The sequence below is a fragment of the Capra hircus genome, chromosome 3 (genome assembly GCF_001704415.2).
Source record: "Capra hircus breed San Clemente chromosome 3, ASM170441v1, whole genome shotgun sequence".
Classification (NCBI taxonomy): domain Eukaryota; kingdom Metazoa; phylum Chordata; class Mammalia; order Artiodactyla; family Bovidae; genus Capra; species Capra hircus.
The window spans coordinates 29190388-29210957 of record NC_030810.1 but is presented as its reverse complement, the minus strand read 5'-3'; the positions used below and the strand labels follow the sequence as shown (position 1 = coordinate 29210957).

The following is a 20570-nucleotide window of genomic DNA, read 5'->3' as shown; positions in this document are numbered from 1 at the left end:
TCCACCTGTGTACACACTCTGATGTGTTTTACTTGTGATTCATGAACATCTCCCACCAGATGTGGGGTTTCTTCAGCTTAGATCTGCTAGAGATGGGGGAGTGGGAAAGATAGTCTGAGGGCCTCAGAGACACTTGCTCAAGTGCATGTGTGTGTGTGTATTTCTAGGGCTGCTACTGCTGCTGCTGCTAAGTTGCTTCAGTCGTGTCCGACTCTGTGCGACCCCATAGACGGCAGCCCACCAGGCTCCCCTGTCCCTGTGATTCTCCAGGCAAGAACACTGGAGTGGGCTGCCATTTCCTTCTCCAATGCATGAAAGTGAAAAGGGAAAGTGAAGTCGCTCAGTCATGTTCGACTCAGCGATCCCATGGACTGTTCCTCCGCCCATGGGATTTTCCAGGCAAGAGTACTGGAGTGGTTGCCATTGCCTTTTCCAGGGCAAGTGTTCCTAAATTTCTGTAGGGTCTCACAAAAGATCTATAACCCGCAAGAGGTTAGGAATCAAAACACCAACATTCTTAGAAGTGATTAGTTTGGAACAAGATTTAGAGAAGCCAGAATTTAGGAAATACATCACTCTGTTTGAGGAGCTCCCCCTGAGCATGTCCCCACAGCCCAAATGATGCCTCCTCCAGCTGGGCATTGCTCATCTGTCCCAGAACTGACCATGTTAACAGCTGCCCCCACATCTCCCCAATCCTGACCATCGGCATCACCTCCTGAAAATTTCTTTGTTTCTCTAGACTAAGCGCAGTGCCTGACACAGAGTAGAGGATCAATCAGTGTGTGAGGCAGAGGCCAATGGATACATGCATGGATGACAGGACGAATGAAAAATTGCACATGAATTGGGCAAAGGTACAAGATGGCGGCCTCTCCAAGCCTCTCTGCAGTAGGGTCTCCTGCAGACCCTTGAAGGATATATGGCTGGAGGAGGGAAGGAGAGTGGCTGAGAGGAGACGGCATACCATCAGAAGTGTCCTATGGAGGATTCTGAGTGAAGGGAACCTACTTGGTTTTTTCCCCAGAAAGACAGAGGTTGGGGTTGTGGGAAGAAGGAGGAAGGTGACTGTCACTGAGGGAGAACCTTTATCTGCCAGTCTTCACATTTTAAAAAATTCTCATCCAGGCCACAAAGCAGGAGCTGATCCCTATCTTGCCAATCACCTTACAGATCTTACAGAGGAGGCTCAGTTGGCATCGCACAGAAAGGTGATTGTGGAGCTGAGATCCTAGTTCGCTTCCCCCTGTGCAGACTGGTGCTTCCTGCTGCAGGGCAGGCTCCTGCTGCACCTGGACCTTGCAGTATCGGGGGCGGGGGTTGGGGCAGGTGAAGCAGCGATTCTACTGCCTACAGATGCCAAGGTTATGACCTCGGTCCACTTCCCAAGCAGTGATCTCAGAAGAAGGGAGACCTTGCTGATTTATATCAAAGCTGTGTGCTGGCCAAGCCTTGCATCCAAAGGGAGGCATCCACCCTGGGCCAGAAGGGCCACTGCTTCCTTCCAAGGGGAGGAAGCAGCAGAACTAGGTCTGCCAGGGCAGGTTACCTATGAACATGACTGAGGACTTCCGCAGGGAGGCCCGAGGACTCTTGGCATACTCCAGGCTCTGGCTGAGGAATGTGAAGGCGCTGTCTCGATGGGTGTCCACCTGGGACAAAGAGAAACCAGAGAATTCTGGGCCCTCAGAGGGAATAACCACCCATCTACCCCTCCCAAAGCTAGGAACCAGGACCCAGTCAGGCAGCTGAGCCCTGGCCCTTTGCCTCCTAAATAACTCTGCTACCCATTCAGGACTCTTCCAGAAGCCAGACCTCATGTTCTCTTAGCTGACTGCAGCAATCATGTTAATGGCCTTCCTGCCTTGGGTGTCTCCTCTTCTGATCCACCCACCTGCTACAGGCCAGGAGGCAAGTTCTAAAATACAAGTCCAGCCAGAGCTGAGAACAGATATGGCATGTGAGGGACATGACTAAGGAGACGGGTCTGACTAGGGTGAAGGATTCAAGTTACAAAGCAGTGGGAATAAACTACAGACTTAGGAGGGTCTTAAAAGTCCTTCAAATACAGACAGAAAATAGGGCTTCCTTATGCATTAAAAAATAAGAAGCCAGCATCCATTCTTAATAGGGCAATGACGAAGTAATGTTTTAGGCAAAATAGTCTGACAGTGGTGTTCAGGTTGGGTTTGATCAAGTAGAAACCAGGGGGCAGGCAATCTGCTAAGAGACTGTTGAGGGAGATAAAGAGAGGTCTGGTCTGGTCACTCTCCTACTGACAGTCTGCAATCAGGGACTAACTGTGGTGCTGGAGAAGACCCTCGAGAGCCCCTTGGACAGCAGGGAGATCACACTAGTCAGCCCTAAAGGAAATCAACCCTGAACATTCATTCGAAGGACTGATGCTGAAGCTGAAGCTCCAATACTTTGGCCACCTGATGCAAAGAGCCAGCTCATTGAAAAAGACCCCGATACTGGGAAAGATTGAGGGCAGGAGGAGACACGGATGACAGAGGAAGAGATGGTTGGATGGCATCATCAACAAAATGGACATGAGTTTGAGCAGACTCCAGGAGACAGTGAAGGACAGGGAAGCCTGGTGTGCTGCAGTCAGTCCACAGGGTCGCAAAGAGTCAGACACAACTGAGCGACTGAACAACAGCAATAACAATGTCAGGGAAGAAACTCCTGGGCTTAGTGTGCAAAGTGTTCATGATCATGTTCTTTCTCAGCCTCAGGTCTTTCTCTACCACTGCCTCCATGCGCACCATGCTCCAATCCCAGGGTGAGGCGCAACTCTGCCCAAATCCGTGCCCGACACAAGCCATTGCTCCTGATTGGAGTCCCTTTCCCTCTTTCCTTCCTGATGAGTCCCCTCTCATTCTTTGAGGCTCAACTCGGAAACTGTCTCCTCCCTGAAGTTTTCCACAACCCTCTGGCACAGCTAATCTCACCACCCTTGGCATCCCTGCAGCACGTTTCACGCCTTTGTCACGGCGCCTATGACATTGGACTTGTAATTACTTATACCTGTCTCCCCCACTGGATCTGTAGTTCCCCTCAAAGAAGGGACCTTCTCACTCAGCTCAGAGTCCTCAGCACCCTGGACGGAGCTTTGCATGGTACAGGTGCCCAGAAAATACTGGATGGATAAATGAATGAATGACTAGGTTACTGACCCCTCTCTAAAGCTAAGGCTAGAGGTTGACCTTCATATGAGCAGAACTGTTGATGCTTGGAGAGCAAAGAAGAGACTGAGAATCCAGAGGGTCTAATGCAGAGGTCACAAGCTGGCAGCCCACAGGCCACAAATGGCTGGCAAGGCAGAGGCCAGCGCAGTGTTTTAACCAAATTGACTGTTAAAGTCTTATAAAAATCTAGCTTTTCTTGTGAAACTGAAGGCCCTGGTGAGAGTTGGCTGCATGGTGGTTGGAGCTCTCCATTCGTGCTTTCAACAGAGCCTGGCCCCTCCAGGTTGCCATGGCCCAACCACCCCTACATCACTTATCTGCCCAGTCACTGGTCATGGTTAGTATTTGTATTAGCAGCACTGGCCAAACACTTCTCCAGGCCTCTTTTTCCCTCTGTAAAGGGAGGTAACAATATTAGGCACTGGATTGCAGAGGCTTTGAGCACTATTGATAATGATTATTACTGCAAAATAACAACCTGTTATTTTGTTTATTTGTTAGGTTGATGGGGGAATGGGGATGCTGCATGCCCCATCCAGACCTCCCTTAGGATGTGAAGGATTTATTCCCCCAAGTACAGATTGCCTTGGTGGAAGAGAACTGCTGGCCCAAAGTCACGTCCCTTCACAGGCCAGCTGGCAACCGATGACAAGGTAAACCACAGCCTCAAGACCTTCTTCAAGGGGCAGAACCAGAAACTGACAGACCACTCAGTCTGTATGGAGACCTGACCGCCAGACCCCGGGGTGAAGAATCTCGATATCATGCTGGCTGAGACCTTCCCTGAAGCCACACTGCAGCTTGACTCCTCTGCCACTTCCGCTCCCTGCCCTCCCTTCCACAGCGGCTGGTCCCAGGGTGCTCCCTAATAAACCTCCTGCATGCTAAGCTCAGCCTCAAAGCCTGCATCCCGGGGAACACAGCCTGTGACTACAGGAAGGGTAGATGGGCCTAGATGGCAAAGCGTCCGAAATGGTACATGAAGGATCCCAGCTGCAACCTGCAGTGCAGCGTATCGCTGTGTGTAGGACTCTCTCGGACCGCAGAATGTTCTCGAGTGTTACCTGGACAGGGGGTTCTGTGGTTTAATGATTTGGGGAAACCATGAATCAACCATGAAATCTCCTCAGCACAGAGCATTTCAGAGCTCTAAGGTGCTGGTGACACTGCGAATCTCTGAGAGGAAGATTAACGATGCAGTCTTTCCCAAACTTACTTGTCTTGGATCTTTTCTCTCCTGTGGGGCATTTCTTGTAGGACTGTCATCACAGCAAATATGTGCTGGAAATTACTCTTGTAGAAGAGGGAGCCGGTAGAGTCCCTCAGGCAGGGATGTGATATAGACAGACTTGGGTTTTAACCAGATTCTGGCAGCCTGAGTGGGGAATGGATTGGAGGGGCTGAGATTCAAGACTGGGGGACCTGCTGGATGGCTGGACTCATCTGAGAAACATTTATGACCTGAACTAAGGGAATAATAATGGGAAGGGGGAGGAAAAAACAGATTCAGAAGTATTTAGGATATTTAAGATTGATCAAAGGTGAAGGTAAGGGGGATCAAGAAGCCTTGAATGGTTTTAGGTTTCAGCTTTGGGGATTTAGAAGGAGAGAGAACTGACGTTGGGAAGGCCATAAATTCAGAAGAGATATGCTGAGTTTAGTTGTGTGTAGTCATTGTGGGCAGGGGAGGGCTTCCCAGGTGGCCCTAGTGGTAAAGAACCTGCATTGCAACGCAGGAGACATAAGAGACGCGAGTTTGATCCTGGGGTTGGGAAGATCCCCTGGAGAAGGAAATAGCAGCCCACTCCAATATTTTTGCCTGGAGAATTCCATGGACAGGGGAGCCAGGTGGGCTACCATCCATGGGGTTGCAAAGAGTAGGACAGGACTGAAGCGGCTTAGCACAGCCCACACACAGTCACTGGGGGAGATGTCCAGTAAGCCTTGGAGAAGGAACACCAGAAGTGGGGAGAGAAGTCAGAGGTAAAGATGAACTTCCAGGAGCCAACAACTTGTAGGTAGTAATGGAATTATCAGTAAGGATGCTCATGTAAAAAAGAGGAAGAGACAAGGAAAGAACTGGCCACCTCCAACATACTCATAAGAACCCACTGTAGTCTTAGAAGCACTCACAAGGTACTTGCAAATTTTGGCCACCGTCTGCTGCTGGTTGTCCCAGGGCTTCTGGCTGTAAGCTTTTTTTGGCAATTCCCAAGCCATGAAGCAAGAACAGCGGAACAGGGTCTTCACACATTTCTGGGGGCCAATAGGAAGAGAACACCAGAGCTATGCAATTCCAAAAGAGTTGAACTATTCTCCGGGAAAAAAAAAAGTACAAAACTGGATTTTGGGAAAACAATTCCTATCAATGTTTGAAACATACAAGGAAAGTTGGCTGTTTTGAAAAGAAATACTGGCATGGGTCCCTTTTGAAAACAGGCTTGGCCAGACTTGGTTGCGTGATGGATTGTCTGTGATTCCAGGCTGGGTTCTGTAAAGTGGGCTGCACCCGCAGGACTCAGGGCTATGCACTCACCTGGCTCACCTTGGCGTTGCCCTCTTGCATGGTCAGCAGCAGGGGCACCAAGGTGCTGATCAGCTGCTCCTCCACAGCCGGGGTGCGGGGCGACCGCAGCTTCTGAACTACCTTGCCATACAGGTTGATGCTGGAGGAGCGCACGTCCTCTCGTGACTGGGGCAGATGCAGAGGCTTAGGCAAGCTCCATCCTCCAGGAGGCTGCCTGCACCTCTGTGCCCCACGTAGAGGCTCATGGCCTTCTTCCCACTCATTCCGAGGGCCCCTCCAAGCACAAGACGCACAGAGACGAAGAACACTGAAGGCTGCCTGATGGGGCTGATCTAGGGCTGGCTTCCTCCTCATCAGAGCCTGGGTCAGGAGCTCTGCCCGCTTTTCCCAGCAGGGACCCCACTGTCCTAAAAGGTGCCTTTGTGTCAAGTAGAAAAATGCCCCCCCTTTGCTGAGACCAATCAAAGAATTGTGACCCCCACCCCTACCCCCTTAGGGGAAGAATGGGGGAAGGGATAGTTAGGAAGTTTGGGATCAACAGGTACATACTGCTGTATTTAAAATGGATAACCAACAAGAACCTACTGTGTAGCACAGAGAACTCTGCTCAATGTTATGTGGCGGCCTGGATGGGAGGGGAGTTTGGGGAGAATGGATGCATATGTGTATATGACCAAGTCCCTTTGCGGCCCACCTGAAGCTGTCACAACATTGTTAATTGGCTATACTCCTATTTTCAAAAAAAAGTTCAAAGGAAAAAAATTGTTACTCCTCTAGATGGACCAATCACAGAGGCAAGTCTCTGGGGTAACGAGCACACAAAGAGACCTCCCTCTGTGAAAACCAGTTAGAGAAGGAGCTTTCTCTGTGCAAACCAATTACAAAGAATTTGGACCAGTTGGGACGAGCACCCATTCCCCTTGGGCTGACTCAGCCCTGCTCGGGTCCCAACAGGCCGTGGGAGCTACTACGACCCCTAGAGTAGTAAAGAACTGCCCTCCAGGTGTTACACCCCCATCCTTCCACCCTCACGGAACCCTTACATCACTGAAGTGTGGCAGCAGGATCTGCAGTACGTCCACATAGACTGAATTGTCCATCAGCTTCCGATCCTGCCCCTTGAAAATGGTCTTGAGGTTGTGGACCGCCTCCACCACCAGCAGCCCATCCACACTCTTCAGACCCTTCACCATGGAGGGCAGGAGGGCCTGCACCTTGGCGGCCTGCGGAGAAGGAGTATTTGGGACGGGTGCTCCTATCTGGTCTAACAGGTGAGGGGCCCAGCCTCTGAGTCACAGAGATGAACTTGGTCAAGCAAGTCCTACCTCCAGGCCTTTGCTTATGTTATCCCGCCTGCCTGGTACGCCCTCACTCAAACTCCCGCTGCTTCCAAAGCCCTCTTTAGCCTCACTGACTCCTTCCTAGCCTGCGACCCTGAGTGCTTTGTTGTCTCCCCACTTCTTGGCACTATCTATAGATGATACCCTGTGTTGTTAGTTTTCTGAGTCTATGTCCTGTCCCTTTGTCCCTCTAAATCATAAGCTGTAACGACCATGCTTAGTAGAGAAAAACAGCACTTTTTAAAAGGCTAATGAAACGTCAACAACCTGCGACTCAGCTTCCTAATCTCTAAATTAGGAATAATTACTGCTATCCCCAGGCCCTCCTAAACATACTGCTCTTAGGGTCATTGTGAAAAATCTGAATTCAAAAAGTACTTTTCAAAAAATAAAGCATATAGGGAATTATTAAGGGGTACCCATTTTACAGATGGGATAATTAAGACAGAGACAGAAATGAGCTCTGATTCCAGTCACCAGCATTGGAGAGTTGCAAATGGCCAAGCTCTAGCCTTCCTCTTGTCGGGGCCCTGGCTGAGTGGGCTCTCCCCTGCCCTCCACTCACCTTTTCAGTCCTTTGAGCCAGGATGACCAGGCCTCGGATGGACAGCACCTTCATGATGGGGTCCCGGTGGCTCAGGCCTTCCGCCATCCGCCCCAGAGAGTACTCCTCAGGGATCCGCCGTACCTGCTCCATCCGGAGGAGCTGAGGGAATAAAGATGATTACTCCCCAGCACAAGGAGTACCCTCAGGGCCCATTTGCCTCTGGGGTCTCATTCACACCTATCCACCCTCTAGTCTGTATTCTTACCACCAACAAGCTTCTAACCAAGCTTCCCATCATTCACGGAATGACCCAGGCTGTTTTGTCCCTTCTGCGTGGGCAGGGATGCTCTTCTGCCAGGCCTCTCACCTCCACTCTAGCCCCAGCTCACCATGCACATCTCCGGCCAAAAGTCAGCCCCTGCCACCATGTTTGAGGGTCCCCAGGCCTCACCTAGGCTGACTGCCCCCTTCTCTGTGCCCCTGGGGGCCCTGAACACAGAAACCTTATTGCCCCCATGTGCTTATGCACCTGACTCCCACATCCTATCCCCCTGGAGCTTCTTTGAGGACACAAACTGAGCCTTTCTCCTATGGCACCAGTTACTGATGCAAGCTCTGGGATGGAGTATGTGCTCAGGGAACCCTGTTTGCATGAGTTCACAACCAAGAAATGGTTCCTCTCCTTCTTGGAATTGTCCTCCTCCAGAGCCCACCATTGCAAGGTTAGTACCATCAGCCCCACTTTGTCCCAGCCCCAAACCAGGCATCATCCCCATCGCCTTCCTTTCCCTCTCCCCTGCCACCTCCAGCATCCAATCGGTCTTCAGTTCCTGCCTAGTCATCCTCATAAGCACTTTTCCCATCTGTTCCCTTACCCTGCATCTACTGTGACGATTGAGACCACGTGTCTATGATGAAAAGAGAAAGCTGGGGAGAGCAAACAGGACAGCTGATGGGGTGGGGGTGGGGAAGGCAGGAAAGGTGGGGCTCCACCTACCACCCGCCCTCCACCCATCCATAGAGCTACACTCAGCTGCTCTGCACCAGGTTCTGGGCTGTGACTAGAGACACAGTGACAATCGTAACAGCAACAGAGCTCACTTGGGGAGTACTTCCTGCGCTGACACTTTACATGAACTCACTTACTCCTCATCAAAACCCTATGAGGTGGGCAAATCATTATCCTTGTATTGTAAATGAAGAAAGCAAGGCACAGACAGGTTCAGCAACTTGCCGAAGGTCACACAGCTCCCTTGAGGACTCCACCCACCACTGGGAGAAGCAAGTACCCCTTCAGGCACAGCATGGGGAGTCTAGGGGTGCCGGGAAAGGACATCTGAGCAGCATCAAAGCATCACTGTGAACATGTTGTGCCACCACTTCTAGGGAGAGAGAGGACTTGAAGCTGGGTGAGGACCCCTGTCCCAGGGAGGGAGGGACACTGCTCAGGGCTCCAGGGGAGTGCTGGAAAAGATTAAGCCTACAGTCCCTGACCTTATGGAAATGCCTCTCCCACAAGGCTAACCAAGGTAGAGGAGCCAGGTGGGCAGAGCTGGTCTGAATCTCTCTGGACAGCATGAGCTGTGTGACCTTGAAAACTGCCCCTTATCTCACCAACACATGAACATCACAATTCCTGCTTTGTAGGGCTGCTGTGCAGACGAGTGGGGTCGTATACGTAAGAGGTCAGTGTGGTGTTTGGCACATGGCACGCCCTCAAGAAATGACACTTTCCCAATTCCTCACCAGGGTCATGGGGATCCCGCAGAGCTGAGACTGTAACCTGGACTTCCGACCCGAAGACACATGCATGTCCTCCTGAGGTGACACATTCTGCTGGTGCCTGCAGAGCCAGGCGAAGTGCTTACCTGGGTACTCACTCACCCATCTGCTTGCCTCTTCTTAGAGGCCTTCTTGGGGCTGGGTCTAGGGATGCCAGGCATACATGATGTGGCTCCTGTTCCCCAGGCTCACAGTCCACTGGGGAGGCAGTGCTGGAATTGCCATGCTGCCCCTGTGCTCCTGGCTGTCTTTATTCAAGGCCCAGTTCAAATGGCACCTCATCCAGGAAGCCGTCCTTAACCTTCCACGGTCTGAGCAGACAGTGAGCCTCTGAGCCCCACTGTACAGACCCTGGTGATAGCCCAGACCCACTGTGTGCCAGCTAGAATGTCACAGGAGGAGGAAGGGGTGGAGGTTAAGCGAGTGGGTTTTCCAAGTGTCATCGACTAGTGACTGGAGAAACAAAATGCGGTATGTACATACAATGGAATATTACTCAGACTTAAAAAATAATGAAATTCTGGCCTGTGTTACAACATGGACGAGCCTTGAAAACATTATATTAAGTGAAATAAGCAGGACACCAAAAGACAAATATTGGTGGTTCCATTCGTATGAAACCTAGAATAGGCAAATTCACAGAAACAGAAAGTAGAGTGGTGGTCACAGGGTCTGAGGGGACACGGGAAGGAGAGTTGTGTTTAATGGGTAGAGAATTTCAGTTTGGGCAGGAAGATGGAAAGCTTCTGAAGATGGATGGTGGTGACGGTTGCACAAAGTGTGAATGCACGTCACACTGAAGGCACAGCCAGTGAGCTGTACACCTGAAAATGGTCAACATGATCACTAAATATATAGTTATTACATCCATAAACACAAGCACACACACAAAGCTATAGAGTGAGTGTGTATTTCACAGCCCAGACGTCTGGCTTTGAGTCCTGGATCTGCCACTTACCAAGCTGTGTGGCCTTGGGAAAGGTACTTAAATCTGTGCCGTGGTTTCCTTCTCTATAGTAGGGGATGGAATAATATGTGCATCATAGGATTATTGTGAGAATTAGATGAATCAGTATGTGTAAAGTTCTAAGAATACACCTGAAAGGGAGTCAGTGCTCAATAAAATTGTTGGCTATTATTATTGGCAAGTCTGCCCTTCTGGGGCTGACACTACCAGCCTTCTCCTGACTCAACTCTCCCCAGCACCTGCTCTAGTACCCTTGTATCCTCACTCAGCTTAGACGTCACTTCCTCCAGGAAGCCTCCCTGATGTTTCCCTACCCAATACACCCAAGACTTGTGTTCACCCACCACAGGCTGAATTGCCCCCAGTAGCACAAGCCACTCTATGGTACCCTGTGATATAACTAGGATGTCCTCTGTCTCCCCTCCCACACCAAGAACTCCTGAGAGCAGGGAAGAACCAAGTTTATATTTGTGTCTCCAATCTGGTACCTGGTACACGGCAAAGGATGGTGGTTGCCAGGGGTACTAGGGGAGTCTGGGAAGACTCAAATGGGGTGGAGAGATGGAAAGAAGAGAAGAGATAGGAAGGAGGAGGGAGAAGACCCACGAGATCTTTCTACTCAAGAAAAATCATGTTCAGGAAAGACTCTAAAGTATTAAGTACTTATCACACAAGAGAAATGACCAGCAATGGGAACTGAGGCCTATGCTCCTGGGAAGGCCCCGGGCAACCCCTGCCCCGCTCTGGGCACCCAGTTGGTACCTCCACGAAGAAGGCAGTGGCGGTGATCTTGTGCTTCTCGTCGCCTCGCTCCAGGAGCGGGATGAGCAGGTAGAGGATACGGCACAGCTCCTGGCAGGAGTAGTGCACCATGGCCCTGGGGAGGAGGGGAGCAGTGCCCTCAGGCTCGCCAGCCCCAGGGGGCCCGCCACATGGGGGCCTGGTCCCACACTCAAAACTCTGGGCAAGCCCCAGTCCCCCGTGTTCCCGCATCCCCAGGGTTTTCCACCTGAACAGGATCTCAGAGCCCATTGGATCACACTGCTTTATTTTACAGGTGGGAAAACTGATAGACAGAGTGGGAAAGCGTCTTGCCCAAGATCACAGAGAAAATCAGTAAGAAAGACAAGGCTATGACCCCTGAATGTGCAGGACCACTCCAGGAGGAAAAGACAGGAAGGAAAGAATTTGAGGACCCACTCACTAGGCACCAGGCAGCAAGCCAGATGCTTTCAAGTCCTTATTGCATTTGATCCTCATCATTACCCTTTGAGGCAGGTTACTGTTGTTAACCCATTTCATAGATGAGGAAACAGAGGCTTTAAGTGTGAATTGCCCAAGGTCATAGAGCTGGAAAATTGTAGAGCTGGCGCCCCAACCCAGGGGTTCCTACTCCAGCTGCCTAGTTCATTCTACGAAGCCAGTGATGTTCCAAGTGTGGCCCCTGGATCAGCAGTATCAGCATCACCTGGGAACTTGTAAAAAAAATGCACATTCTCAAGCCCCCATCCCAGACTACCTGAATTAGAAACTCTAGAAGTGGGGCCCAGCCATCAGTGTTTTAACAAGCCCCGTAGATGATTCGCCCTCAAGTCTGCACTACGCTCTGTTAGTCAGTGAATCCAGAAGAGTGTCAGCCATGCATAGAGTCTGGAATAAGACAGCCTGGGTTCAAACTCTGTTTCCACTAGCTGTGTCACTTTGGGCAAATCACCCAGCTTCTCTGGGCCTCAGATTCCTTATGGGTAACTCTGGGGAAGTAATAGTGTCATTTCACCAGTCATTGCTGTTGTTATTATTCAGTCGTAAGTCACATCTGACTGTTTGCGACCCCGTGGACTGCCGCACACCAGGCTTCCCTGTCCTGAATTCACCATCTCCCAGAGTTTGCTCGGACTCATGTCCGTTGATTTGGTGATGCCATCCAACCATCTTATTCTCTGTCACCCCCTTCTCCTCCTGCACTCAGTCAGTCACGGTGAGCATTAAATGGAACAGTCTGTGAATAGACGGCTCTCTGCAAGGTGCCTGGAGCATGCAAGTGCTCAATAAATACAGTTGTATCTTGAGACCCAAGGAGAGCGCACCATCCTGGACACTCAGGCTGCAGGGCTAAGAAGCAGGATCTTCCTGCAGGAACCACATTAGTGAAATCAAGGTGAACCAGCCCCCTATCTCCTTTCCCTAAGGGAGGCTGTGTGTGGCTGAGGGGAAGAGCCCTGATCTGGGGCAGGGGGTTATTTCCCAGCCTTGCCACTTCCAGGCTGTGTGTACCTTTGGTGCATAACTATCCCTCTCTGAACCTTGGCACTCTCCCCTGAAAAATGTGCATTAATAATCCTTGCACCACAAGTCAGCATAATGATAACAGAAGCAAATGTGTTGAACTCTTACTATATGCAGAGGCTGTTCAAAGTATTTTAATCCTCACCCCAAAGCTTAGAGGTGAGTCCTGTTATTGTACTGCTGATGGGAAAACTGAGACACAGAGAAGGAGAAAGGAACTCTGCCCTAGGTCACACAGCTGGGATTCCCAAGCAGGCAGACCTGCTCTCAGACCACATTCTAAACTGCTTGGCTAGACCATCATTTCTGCATTAGCATGGGAATTAAACTAATACGGTGGTGAGAAAGGTGCTTTATAAATAACCCAAGCAGCTCCACAATGCCAGGTACTGTTACAACCACAGTTTGTAAAGCACATCATCTTTCACATTTGCATTGTCCACTTGCTGATGGAGACAATACTCTGCCGATCTTAGAGAAGAGGTGATAGAGCAAGGGAAGGGTCTTGCCCAGAAAGAGATGCAAACCCAAGTCTGTCTGAAGACACGAGGTCTCTTCCCTCCCTTTGACCCCTGCCCCGGGGTCCTCACCTGGCCAGCAGGGACACTCCACGGTGGTGGTTCTCTGCCTGCCCCATAAGCTCCCAGCCGCCCTGGTCCTCCAGAAAGTTAGCCTCGTATGAGCAGCCCATCTTCAGCAGCAGGGTTTTCACCACTTTGACCACCCAGCTGCCAAGACAAGGGGGGCTGAGATCTCATGTCACCCTGCTCCCAGCAGGCCAGACCTTAATATATAAAGAGCTCTTACAAATAAATAAGAAAAATTCCCAAAAGTCCTATATACAATTAGGCAAAGAACAGGAACAGTTGCTCACAGAAAAGGAAATAGAAATGACATTTTAAACTCAACCACATTCATAGTAAGAGAAATGCAATCTAAAATGACAGCAAAATACCTTTTTTTTTTAACTTTCAGATTGGCAAAGACGGTGGCAAAGTAGTGGGGAAATGAAGCGGCATATACTACTGGCAAGCTGGGTGCTTTAGGAGGTACTTCATTTCCTTTCATTCACTGATCAAGAACTTTTTCCACCATATCGTCCTGTTCCACCATAATAGTTAAACACAGAAACCTTTTGATGCACCCATTCTACTTTCAGGAATTCATCCTTTGTGTACAGTCACATGTAAATATCAAGACATATAAACAGCCTCACTCGTGGCAGCGTTGCTTGTAAAAGGCTGTGAAGCCCCTAAATCGAGAGGATCCTGGTTAGGTGAATGGTGGTATATTATAATCTACACAGAGGGATATTATGTGGCTGTTAAAAATAATGAGGCAGCTCTGTGTGTGATGATCTCAAAGATACAGTATATAATAAAAGCAGAAATATGTAACTATGTAAGGTTCACTACCACGGGTGTGAAAGTAGAGAATGAAAGCACATTGGCTCAGCTCTGCATCCACCCCGTCCGAAGGGCAAGAAAGAACCCGGGCCTTATGAAAGCAAACTGGGGTAAAGAGAGGAACAGAGACTGTTTTTACTGTCTTTGAAGATTTTTACTCATGTGCCTATATTAACTGTTCCAGTTAACAAATGAAAATCAAATAGTTCAGCCTTGGTTATAAATCTAATACAAATCATATCTCTAGGGAGGGAGGAGGAAAATTGAAATGGTGATCTCCTTGGAGAAGGCTGATTCCTTGCTGCCATCCAGCCCTAAGCAGAGAACATATACAGCAGATGTTCACAAATAGCTCTCGAACACAACTGGCTCTGTCTCATAAAAGTGCACTTCTGTTTTCCTTTCTAGCCGCGGAGCTAATTTCTACCAATCAGTTGCCCTAAAGACTTTCGTAAGAGCCTCTGCTGGTGGCTGTCCTTCTGCTGGGGACAGCAGGAACATACCGAACAGGGACGAAGCCAGGGGTCTGGGCGTCCTTCTTGGCATCCTTGCGGGAAGCCACGCGGCCGGGAAGGCTGAGGCCGATGTGGTAATGGACCTGAATGAGCAGGGCCAGGAGCAGCTGTGGATAGATGCGCCTCACACGGCCCATGCAGCTGTTGACGGACAGGAGCTCACACAGGCCGCTGGCTGCCTGGAGGTGGAGGGGAAGCTGGTGAGACGTCGCCACCCACCATCCCAGCACTCCTGACCAGGCCTGGGCTGATTCTCTAGGAGGTTGGTCCTCGATCTTTGCTCTTCTCTGGCCCAACATGGGCAAGCCCAGATTCCCCCACCACTGCATCCAGGCCCTCTGCGTGAGCCCTGCACAGTGTCACAGCAACACTTTGCTGTTGACACAGCCCTGAAAGAATCATGGTGGAAGGATTTCTTCCCACATTTATGAGGTAGAGTCTTGACCCCACTGTGCAGGGCAGGAGACAAGATCAGAAGGGGAAGGGACTTGCCCAAAGATACCCAGCCCCTCGGGGCAGAGCTGAGGCTTGAACCCAGGTTTTCAGATTACAGGAGCCCTGCCTCTTATTGGTTCATAACATCGGTGCCCGGTCCGTAAGGTGGGGTATCAGTTGCCTCTTTGTTGGGGGCTGTTAAAACTAGACTTCCCTCACTGTCTCCTCTGAATGACTTGAGAATATGCCAACACACAGTGATCAGAGGAGTGGGTGATGCCCAAACCAAGGATGGAATGGGCGCTGGTGCCCTAGTCACAGAACTCAGTGCTGGGGGAGAGAGGCAGAGAGATCCAGAGGTAAAGCATGGGATTCGGGGGCAGGAGATCTGGGTCTGAGTCCTGGCTCCACCACTCAGTAGCCGTGTGGCCTTAGGTGAGACATGGAATGTCTCTGAGCATCAGTGTCTTCCTGTGTTAAGGGGTAATACCACCCGCTCCTCCATCCACCATGTCTCTGTTTTTTTGGCTTCCCTCTACCAGACTGTCTTGCTCTCTGCTGAATCCCTGGAAACTGATGAGTATGCTTGGCACATAGTAGGTGCTTGACGTTTGTTGAATAAATAAATCAACCCAACAAAAACATTTTTTGAGTGTCTACTGTATGTGCTGAACTCAGGCATCTCATAGATTAATCAAATGAGCCACTCTATACACACACACTATTGTTAGATCACAACTGGGGTGAACTCTTCCAAGAGAAGTATGTGATGTGTATGTGCTCAGTCGTGTCCAACTCTGCGACCCCATGGACTATAGCCCACCAGGCTCTTCTGTCCGTGGGATTCCCCAGGCAAGAATACTGAAGTGGGTTGCCATTTCCTCCTCCAGGGGATCGCCCTCACCCAGGGATTGAACCCACGTCTCCTGCATTGGCAGGCAGATTCTCTACCACTGAGCCACCTGGGAAAGAAAGCATAATATGCACAGATTTGATCTGGTCAGAGTGGGCTTCCCTGAGGAGGTAGATAGCTTAAGAGATAAGGGATGAGAAGAAGTTAACTTGGCAGACAGAAATCTAGGTCAAGAAAACAGCATGTGCAAAGGCCCTGTGACCGAAGATAGCACAGTGATCAAGAAGACCTGACAAAGAGTAATGAGGTTGGAGCCAGGCAGGCAAGAGGAGCACACAGCACACTGAGGCCAGCGAGGGTTGCAGGGCCCAGCAGCACCAGCAGGAGCTCTGTGTTACCCTCAGGGGCAATGGGAAGCCATAGAGAGAGTTGGGAAGAGCAGATGTGCATTTCTCAATGATTTTCTTAGCTGTGATACAGATGGGAGGGGCTGGAGTGGAAGCAGGGAGGTGAATGGAGTGTTATCCAGCTGGCTAGGACCAGGGTGGTGCTGACAGAGCCAGAGAGAAATCTGTCTGTCCACTCAGCCCCCTTCCCACATCAGAGCCCGTTCCCTCCGTGTTCCCAGGGCCAGCCTCTGAGAGTGGCAGAAGATGCGCTTAGACATTTTTTGTCTCTAAAAAGATGAGATGAGTTACCTCATTTAAGTTTCATAACTGCCATACAAGGTAGATGTTGTTTCTATTTACAGATGCAGAGACTGAGCCTCAGAGAGGTGCGGTGACCTGCTCAGGTTACAAAATAGTAACAGCGCAAGGCCAGTTCTCAGCCTAAGGTGTGTGAGTCCCTGGTCATTCAGTCCCAGGCCATTCCAGGCTGCCGCGGTCACTGTAAGTAGCAGCAGGATGGTGCTGCTGGTGGCCCGGTGGATCACAAACAAGAGCCCGGGGACAGACTTGCTCAAGGCCACCCACTTAGCTCCGGGTAGAGCCAGGCACTAGAAGATGGGTGTGCAGAGCTCAGCGAGAGCAGGAGGAGGACGTGTTGGGGCAGTGATGGGGCTGCTGGGCACGGGAGGAAGCGGGCAGAAGGAGAGCTCCTCACCGCCAGGGGCACAATGGAGGCCCGGCCCTTCTTGGTCACGGGCTTCTCCTTCAGGCTGGTCAGGAGCAGGTCCAGGAGGTCTCGGACGTCACAGCTGGGCTTGCGCAGTATCAGCTGTCTCCACATCTCTGCTCCATTGCTGACAGGCCAAGAGCAGGGACGGTTAGCAGGGACAAGGGCAGTGGGGCCAACCCTGCCACCGAATTATTTTGGGAGGTACAAGGAAAGAAGCCTTTGAAATCGCATCCATGAGTGTGCCGAAAATTTTCTTGAATGATCTAATAAGCCTGGGGCTAACAATAATCAAAAACCTACTCAGGTACTTCGCCAGGTGTTTTGCATACAAGTTATGACTTCAGCAAATGTTGAGCATCTGCTATCTGCCAGCAGACATGAGCAAGATAGTCAAGAAACTCAGGGTCACTGAGTTCTTACAGGGCCCCTCACAGTGGATTGTCAGTCTCATTTTGCAGATGCGGAGTTAAGGCTCAGAGAGGTAAAATGGCCGACCCAAGACTGCACGGCTGATGAGCTAGAGTTCAGGAGTGACCAGGTCTGCACCAGCCTATAGGTTCTATCCTGGGAAGGTGAAAGTGCTGACAGCCCAGGGCACTAAAGGGTTAACAAAAACCTTCCATCCCCCGCCCCCCAATCTGGTTAAGAGTTGAACCTTCCATTAACTTTCCAGCTCTGTTCCCCTGGAAACCTGATAAAGATAGTATGTCAACTATGTTGCTAGGCAACATTGCTTATGGTAAAAATGACCCAATTGGTAAATTGTGTCTGGGTGAAGAACTGCAAATGAACTATAAGGACCACTGGGGACACTGCTGCATTGAGCTTCTCAGGGTGCAGCGACTCTTGTGACTGGGTTTGTCCCTGTGAGAATCTGGGAGGCAAAGTCCAGAGAGTTATAAGAGACTCGAGTTCCTTTAAAACCCAAGCCACTCAAGCCACGGTAGCACCTACATCTTTCAACTGGGAGGCCCAGGGCCAATACTAGCAAGAGGAAAGTAAGGCATCCAGGTCTCTACATTTAAGGAGGTCCTCACTCTCAGGCATGCACAGGAGTGGCACTTGTGAGCAAGGCCTCCTTAAATCTCATCCCAGCTCTGTCTAATCCTCCTGCACAGGCTGCTGTAAGGATACTGCCCTGTCCTACATCCTCCTGAAGTAACTGAAGTCAGATGTGGTCCTGGCAGTCTTGAGTCTGAATGTTTAGTGGCTCTAAGAAGAAACTTCCCTGGCTTGCAGTGAAGCCAGAAAGGGTTAAATTCTTCTGGGTGGGGGATGGGAGTGTGTCACTCCTGCACTGCTCTCCCTGGTTTCTGTGAAGGACACCAGCTCTTCTGGTCAGAAGTGCACCCCACTTGCACAGTTCTGCATAATTCTTTTCCATTCACTCTCAACCAACTGCCTTAAGACGTGGATCACACACTTCTGCCTTGTTTTCATTCAGAGGTATGGGAGCATTTCCTGGGCCAGGAGCCTGGAGCAGCCAGATTTGTCTCTCTTGCCCACAAGCTGATCACCATCTGGCCACAGTCCCCTCTGCCATCAGACCAGAGCTCCCTGAAGTCTGACAACATGGAGCACAGGGCATGCACTCAGCATGACTGGCCGCTTTACTGATCTTGCCCACCCATTCGGGGTGAGAATGTGGGTGTTATTTTCTCCTTTTACATATGGGGAAAAACTGAAGCCCAGAGAGGGCAATAAAGCTACCCAAGACCACACAGCATCTGGAGGCAGTTGGAAACAACATTCAGTTCTTTTTCCCATGGCATCATTGAAGAGCTCTGGGCTTGGAGTTGGTCAGATCTGAGTTTAGGTCATCATTCTGCTGCTTGTTCAGTAGGTTCCTAAGGCTAGAAACTTTCTGTGAGCCTCAGTTTCCTTATCTGTAGAATGGGGTTATTACACTTGTGAGAGAACAAATAAATGTGCAGCACAGACCCCTGGCAGGAAGGGCTTAAGGGTTGTCATAAGCAACATAGATCATGGAGGTGGGACCACTGGGAGGGCAAGGGACTCCCCTGGGTAGAAGGAGGGATTCCCAGCCCGGGAATAGGGGGCTGTATGAACTGTCTGAGAGACAGTGGCTGGAAGCACCCATCACTCGGTACCTGTCCAGTGGGAGGGGACACATGAGCAGGGCGACGACGACCTCGGTCATGAAGGAGCTGGCCAGGAGAGAGACGGGCAGCAGAGCCACCTCGCGGGCCCGCGGCTCCTGGATGTGGCTCAGGCACACGTAGATGCCATGCATGATTTCGGGGATCTGGGGCGCAGCCAGACAACCAGGGAGCAGGCAGAGGGCCAAGCGGAGAGGCCAAGGGGGACAGGGGAGCAGGGAGGTGGGAGGAGGGAGAAGAGGGCGATGCGGAAGAGGAGGGCACAGAGGGGAGAAGTGGGGAGACGGGCAGGCAGAGCGCCTGCCCCTTCCCTGGAGACAGCTTGTCTGCATTGCCCTCCCGCACCCCTCACCAGAGAGTTGAGCTCTTGGGGGCTGATAAGCAAGTTGAGAGCATCTAGAACTCATTCACCATCCACCCTGCCCTACCTGCAGGATTAGTGAGCCCTGTGGGGTCTCCCAGCCCAGCCCCTGTCCCCAGGGGGCCTTACCACCTCCAGAGCCCTGTGTCGGTACCACTCCAGCACCGAGCTGAGCGTGACCTCCGAGGCTAGCTGCATCATCTCCCCTGAGTCCTTCCCCCGAGCCTCGGAGCCACCTTTGAGCCCTTCCAAGGCTGCTAGCAGCAGGTCCTTTACCTGCTGGGGCCCCAGGAAATCTCCAAATTCCTGAAACAAAGGCAGAGAGATCCTGACACACGTGGGCAGACCCGGAGTGAGTCCTGCATCCATGCACAAACGCCGCCAGACACAGGCAGAGGTCAGCAAAGGGACCACATACTCAGTTAATCGTTGAGTGTCAAACCCTTTGAGGAACTGTGACAAAAAGAGGGGGTGACATGACCCCTGCCCCTCCAGAACTGGGTGCCACATGCTATGGTACAGACCAGAGGGATAGGGAGCACACAGGATGGACCTATGTGGTTGAGGAAGGCATGTAGAGAAATATAAGGGGGATTGAGCCTAGAGGGCTGGAAGGAGAGGAGGCGGCACTAGGGCGGGCTGGTGCTGCCCCTCCTCCCTCGCCCCCATCCCCCAGGAAGGCCCAGGGCTAGTGGGCAGCAGGTGGTCACCGCAATCACACGAAGAATGTTCTGGCATGGGCTGACAGGGTTGTAGGGCCCCAGGAAACGCTTGTTGCTCTCATACAGCTCCTTCTTATTGGTCTCTTCCTTATCTCTGGCTCCTGCAAAACAAGAACCTTTTCAGTGAGACCTCACTACCTATTTTGTTTCTTAACTTTTTGCTAAACATGGATGTCAAATGTGCATAAATCGTACGTAACCAGCATGATAAATCTTCTTGATGAGCACATCCGTGTAGCTCTCACCCAAGTCAAGAAACAGAACACAGTCAACAAGCCCAGAAGGCCCTCCTATGCCCCTGTTTCAGACCATAATCCCCCTCCCCAACGCCTATTCTGACTTCTAAATCCACAGGTTAGAGCTCCTTGCTGTTGGACGTCATATAAATGGACTCCTACT

At 50.9% G+C, this 20570-nt stretch overlaps 1 protein-coding gene across 2 annotated transcripts in view; it reads right to left on the bottom strand.

The window, feature by feature from the left end:
• Positions 1-20570, bottom strand: part of MROH7 (maestro heat like repeat family member 7) — a 41093-nt gene that overhangs the window by 1692 nt on the left and 18831 nt on the right. For both annotated transcript variants that reach the window (XM_018044542.1, XM_018044547.1), the window contains 12 exons: positions 20160-20272; positions 19579-19755; positions 19080-19234; positions 16954-17092; positions 14550-14740; positions 13231-13368; positions 11117-11231; positions 7624-7764; positions 6762-6941; positions 5728-5883; positions 5325-5447; positions 1550-1652 (listed from right to left, as the gene is read on the bottom strand). In XM_018044542.1, coding sequence (XP_017900031.1) covers positions 1550-1652; positions 5325-5447; positions 5728-5883; positions 6762-6941; positions 7624-7764; positions 11117-11231; positions 13231-13368; positions 14550-14740; positions 16954-17092; positions 19080-19234; positions 19579-19755; positions 20160-20272 — 1731 coding nt within the window. The remainder of the gene's footprint in view (positions 1-1549; positions 1653-5324; positions 5448-5727; positions 5884-6761; positions 6942-7623; positions 7765-11116; positions 11232-13230; positions 13369-14549; positions 14741-16953; positions 17093-19079; positions 19235-19578; positions 19756-20159; positions 20273-20570) is intronic.